Genomic DNA, 6,046 nt, shown 5'->3' with positions numbered 1-6,046 from the left:
ATTCAGAGGAAGGATTTAAGTCAAAAAAAGACTTGAAAAGAGTGCTCCTCAGCCAACCTGCAGCCATACCTCATAAGCATGCTTCATCAGTGTTTATGTAATTACTCTCACTGCCAGAAGGGGAAGCAAAAGTTCCACACTCCAACTTTAAAACCTGCAGTCACACTTTACCTTTTAAGTTGATATGGCAACCGTGTTCAAATACATCGGCTCATGGCGCAGTTAAGGAGCAACAGTATCATCTATCTTGAGTTGTGTTTTTAGCAATGACTCCAATATTCACTCTCTTTTTGGACAGCTTTAACCTTTGCTCTGCTCCATTAAAGTGCCCCTGTAGTTGTTAGCAGAATGTAGTGCATTGTAGTTTTAGCAGAGCAATATACAGAGCATATAGTCACACTCAATGTAAAAAGTACACTGACAGGTCATGTTGCCTCATCTTTTCTCTCTTGCTGTTGATTCCTTCATGTACAATATATCGAGCCCCCACACTCATCGTACAACCACACAGGTGTTTTCACTTGAGTTGCCTGATTAGGCCTCAGCTCTGCTCTTGATTGCCAGTGATGTGACTCACCTGTTAGTCACACAGCTCCCTCCTCCTTTCTTCAACTCCTTTCACCCTTCGCTCTCTGCCTCTCCCTCCTGCTTTCCATTAACGTCTCCTTTTCTTTCACCAATTAGTTATGCTTTTATTTTGTTATTTTGTCATAAAGTACAGAACTGTGTTTCACAAAGGCCTCAGCTGTACACTTCAAGTGGTCTCCTGCTTTCAATTACGGCTGTTAACTGACAAATCTGCATCAAGCTCAGACTGTTGTCTTGTCCAGTAGCTGTTTACAGTCTTAATTTTTGGCTAAGCTAACAGTCTTTTGGCTGTCGCTTCATATTCAGTGCACAGTCACTAAAGTGATATGGATCTTCTCATCCAAATGTTGGCAAATTCCCCAAACTATTCCTTTAATTTGCCATTTCTACGTTAAAGACATGTTGCAAATGAATTCAACAGCAACACAACAGTTCCAATATTCGTTTTTCAGAATATAGCACTTTAATGTGCAAATTAAAATCAAATGAAACTTAAGTACAAATATTTTCCACATTTAAATACGGTTGAAGTCAAAATTTCTTGTTTATGTAGCATTTTAGAAATGCATACCTTGTCCAAACAGCCATAAATTAAGTAAATTCATAAGCAAACTCTTTCACTGAGAAGTGCTGAAAGTAAAACGAGGTTTTCTCATTACTAATATAGTACAAATTAAATAAATCCTTTATGGCACAATACTGAATATATGGCACGGCCCGTTTAAAGGGTTAAACTAAGAACCTCTAGTGCAAAAAACCTCATCCAACCTAAGAAATGTACTGCAGCAAAACATATAAATAACCATCACTGTTTGTACATAACTTACTAATTAAGACCTCTACATCACTGAATAACTACTTCTATGGTTCAGCTACAAAAAATAAGCTTTAAAGGAAAGCTTTAATGCGCATATTTTAAGTCACATAGTGTTGAAGGTTATGTTTGATTTTATGTGATTGGAATATGTTCATCTGGTTTCTATTAATGTTAAAAAGTCAAGAAAAGACTAAGTTGCCAACCTCTGCATCCCAAAATCTCTAATGTCACTGTTCAATTTGCCACAACAAAATATACAATCCACTCTGAAACTCAGGATGTTTCAATGACTGTGGAAATCATTAATGGTCGTCCTGTGATCAAAGTCCTTTTGTTTGATGAATCTCTCTAACTCAGTCTAATCAAGGGCAAAGCTGCAGGTGTGTTGGACCTGATCCAAATTGTCCCTGACTGCTCATCTTGAGAGAGCTTTTACAGCAAAATGAACGCACTATTCTTACAAACAAAATGTCTGTGGCAGGAGGATGGAAATGTCATAGATGACGTCAAATGTCACCTGCCAAACAGTAGGCACTCATATAATACAGTAGTAGACTGCAGTGCTGGAACATTGTAGCACAAATTGGCCTCTTTCAGACTGGACTTGCGTGGACGCAACTAGACCCCCGTGAAAGCTGAAGGGGGTGATTATCAAGAAGTGTAGGTGAAGGTCAGCATGGTATCAGAGCTGGGTGTCCTCTCTGGTGTCTATGCTGGACTCGTGTCTCTCTCTCAGGCTGCTTCTGTGGACAGGAGGCTCCTCTGGGACGTGAGCCAGAGGGTCCGGACGAATCAAGTACCTGACAAAGAGAGGGCAAGAGGGCAGATTATGAAATGAGATAAGCATGTGCGTCAGTCGCAAAGAGATGCCCCATGGGAGCTCAGCATTCGGGGCACTTTCCTAAACTGATCCATACCCACTAACCCTTCAGTACAGGAGTCACACTCTCAGCCATGAAGAAAGAACAGGAGCTCAATAAACAAATAAACTGTGTGATGCACTCTCTGCTCTCTGTCATGAACAGGAAACAGCTGTTGCTATGGATACTGCTAGGTGCCTTGCTTGCTCAGCTGTTGTGTTAAAAATTCATGTTTCCCTATAATTGTATATTATTTCCAAAATGATATGCTACAAACCCGGCAGCATTTGTTCTTTTGTGAAGCAGTATTACAGTAAGTGATTTAGCAGACCAAGCTGTAAACACTGACAAATATCACCTTAAGTTCTCATGCTGAATGTGTTTCAAATGACTGCTTACTTACACATCCAGAAGACACGGAGCAACATTACTATCACTTGATACATGTATGTTCACTCTGTTTTTGGCTCTGTTTTGGTCTCTACCAACTCCTGAGGGAAATATGTGGCTCTTTAGCAACTAAATGCTTCACAATGTTCAACAGCTAGTTGCTAACTTTTTAGCTGTCTGCTGTTTGGTGCTTGGCAGGTAGTGTACAGTGTTTTTTTTTGGTTAAAACATGCGCCTGTTGCTGCCCGATAAAAGGTTCAGGTGTAAAGCAAAACAGCAAAATTGCAGCCTGTAAAACCAAAAGAGTCAGGTGATAATTCACTGTGGGATTGTCAGTGGCAAAATAAAGCCAACGCTAAGTGCCAAAAACTGCAATTTCTTGAATGGCCACTTGAGGCTGGCTTCAAAAGTGAGTCAGTCCTCATAGAAATAACTTTACAGCACAAATAAACATTCTTACTGCCTGGTACAAAAAAACGGGGCTAATCCCCCCTTTCATGACAACTTTATAGAGGGTGAATTTTTAAATAACTCACCCGTTTAAATTTTATTAAGTCTTAAAGTTATGTGTAATTAAGGGCAAGGGCGCTTTGATTGACAGGCTGTCTGTGAGGCGTAACCAGTCTGTGAGTCAGGGCCATCCATTGCTCCTCCACAGTGCCACCCTCTAATCCAAAGCGCTGTGTCCCATGGATGATTGCCGCCTATTGTCTGGCACCTGGTCGCTACCTTTTTGTAAAGCCCTGACCTCACCTGAGCGCCATGGGGGTACATGCCGATAAACGTCTTACAGAATGTAAGAAGAAAATAAGGAAATACTGACATATGGCAGAGTCTCTGCAAAAACTTGCACTTCTTGTGGGTCATAAGCAATGACTGAGAAGGATTACTCGTGTATAAGTCTATACATTGTTCGTTTAAGGAAAGTCCTGCATAGTATATCTTAAGTAAAGTACTGTAAGATAACGGGTAAAAGGAATAGTGAAAATTGAAAATGCAATGTTTATTGTATTTGTCTGTGAAAAAAACTGTGAAAGCAAACTGTTTTGCTTTCATTATCACCTGGATTAATTTCTGAGAAAAATGGACACAACAATACAAAACACCCACAAATTAGACAGCTTTGACAAAGCTGAGAAATAAACAATAGCAGTGGTGACTCAAATTTCACCAGATTACCATTTGTACCAAACACACAAACCCACACGCACAAGGTGTGCACATAAAGGAGTATTGCTTACACAACGTCATTGAGCTCCAGCCTGGTGTCAGGCGAAGGGTTAATCAGGACGTAGGACAGGGTGTTCTGGTGATCATTCTGCTCATCTGAAACCAAAACATCATCTCAATCAGCAGACTGGAAAAATTGCATCTGCACAACCGTGTTACAATCTAATTTCTACCTGCAATAGGTTTGTGATTAAAATATTCACCTTGTAGATATCCCAGATTGACTCTGTTCATGACGTCGCTGGCTGTCAGGTTAGTGAGGTCTTCTACACACAACAGTTAGACAGGAAACAGACAAACTTTTAAGTAGCAGATGACATGAAAGTTTGGGAAAGTCTGAGCTGTTTGGCTTGAGAACTTCCTCACCATATCCCGAGGTGGGGAGGCCCAGATGCCTCATGCGGTTGCGGACCAGCTCAGATAGCTCTTCCCTCTCAGAGCGTCGGTAGAGGTTGAGGCGCTGCTGAGCGATACGCTGAGCGTGGTCCTTGCTCGAGTCCCGGTTCACTCCCTGCCACCTCACGCTTTTCTTACTCAGACGCCTTGCCCACTGCATGCTCTTCTTCCTCAGCAGGGGGTGGTCTGATTGGTCATTGCTGCGAGACTCGCCATCTTTGTCCTTGGTGTCCTCGCAGTCGTCAACACTGACTGACACCTGCGACTGGGGTGGGAGGACAGGAAGTTACCTTTATGGCCAGGATGTTTGAATATAAGTCCTGATAAATGACATTTTTTAGCCACACTGGTGGAGTAGTTCTAGGGATGACGGTGTCGGTCAGTCATCACTTTGGTCCAGGCTGAAATATTTATCAACCATTGAATAGACTGCTGAGAATTTTGGGTGGATATTTATGGTTTACTGTCATTCCAAACTGACTGTCTTCACTCGACTGGAAAACAGCATGTCCTTCCCTTACATACAGGTGGTGACAAACACAATGTAAATAATTATTGCTCTATCTCCAAATTGTGTTGTCTAAAATATTAGGCATTAGATTGGATATTAGGCAGCAAGCAATGGAGGAGCGACTGATCATTCTTGTCCAGGGATACCCTGAGTTATATGACCTGTCTTCGTCGTACTACTTTGACTCCAACAGAAGGAACAATGCCTGGAGAATTATCAGCTCGGAGCTTGGGATAACTGGTGAGCATGATGATATGCTTTTATTTTTTACTTCCCCTGTTAAGTGACAGTGAGTGACAGGCGGTTTTGGTTGCTTAGTAACGGCAGGCGAGACAGTAGCGCAACCTCCGAAGCGCCTTGGATAAAAGGATGGAAACGGCACAGCTGGCGTTTTCCACGCGCTTTTAGACGCTACATCTGAACGGGGCATTATGCTGATCTGTTTATGGACTTGTCTAAAGCATCTATACTGTTGACCATACATCACTTTTAAGGCAACTCTTCTGTCTTGGTTTTGATTCTGTCAGTTCCCTATGGTTTGATAGTACATCTTTAAATGATTACAATGTGTAAGTATGGGTGATGTCCATTCTGAATTTAAAAATATTACTAAAGGTGTTCCGCAAGGTTTAGTGTTGGGTCCAATATTATTCTTGATTTACATAAATGAAACTGTCCTCTCTTCTGAATCTGGTAAATTTCATCTTTATGCAGATGACACCAGTTTTATATTTTTCTGCAACGTCTATCAGCCATTGAATGTCCAACTCGGCAAACAGCATATCTATAGAGAGAGTGGCACAGTATAAATACCTGTATAAATATCTGGTTGGATAATAATTTTAACTTTAAGCATCATATGAACACTCTGATTAATAAGTTGAGAACAACTCTTGGTTTTCTGTATAGATAGAAAAATTGCTTCCTTATTCACCGTAGAAAAACAATTGTAGAATCAACATTGTTATATATTTGCATTATCGGGATGTTATAAATACTGGAAAGCCGCCACCTTTACATTAGAATCACTGGATGCTATCTACCACTTAACTCTAAGGTTCATAACTGCTGATCCTTACAGCACCTCCCACTGCCATCTTTTCTATTAAAAGGTTGACTAGCCACATTTGGCTATAAGGTGGACCAGCATTGGTTTTTGTTTATTTATAAAACTACAGATGCTTCCACCCTATTTTTTATCCCTTTCAACTCTGTTCTCACATGATCTTGGTACTTGCTCACAGAATAGGTTGT

General features: G+C 40.9%; 1 protein-coding gene across 3 annotated transcripts in view; it reads right to left on the bottom strand.

Annotated features, from left to right (window-relative positions):
* Positions 1-1,031: 1,031 nt before the first annotated feature.
* Positions 1,032-6,046, bottom strand: part of kcnt1a (potassium sodium-activated channel subfamily T member 1a) — a 42,175-nt gene continuing 37,160 nt past the window's right edge. For all 3 annotated transcript variants that reach the window (XM_033646126.2, XM_078161994.1, XM_033646128.2), the window contains 4 exons: positions 4,252-4,546; positions 4,089-4,151; positions 3,897-3,981; positions 1,032-2,205 (listed from right to left, as the gene is read on the bottom strand). In XM_033646126.2, coding sequence (XP_033502017.1) covers positions 2,088-2,205; positions 3,897-3,981; positions 4,089-4,151; positions 4,252-4,546 — 561 coding nt within the window. In that variant the 3' untranslated portion in view covers positions 1,032-2,087. The remainder of the gene's footprint in view (positions 2,206-3,896; positions 3,982-4,088; positions 4,152-4,251; positions 4,547-6,046) is intronic.

Source organism: Epinephelus lanceolatus, chromosome 19 (genome assembly GCF_041903045.1).
Source record: "Epinephelus lanceolatus isolate andai-2023 chromosome 19, ASM4190304v1, whole genome shotgun sequence".
Taxonomy (NCBI): Eukaryota; Metazoa; Chordata; class Actinopteri; order Perciformes; family Serranidae; genus Epinephelus; species Epinephelus lanceolatus.
The sequence above is the reverse complement of the archived record's forward strand: the minus strand, read 5'-3'. Positions and strand labels throughout refer to the sequence as shown.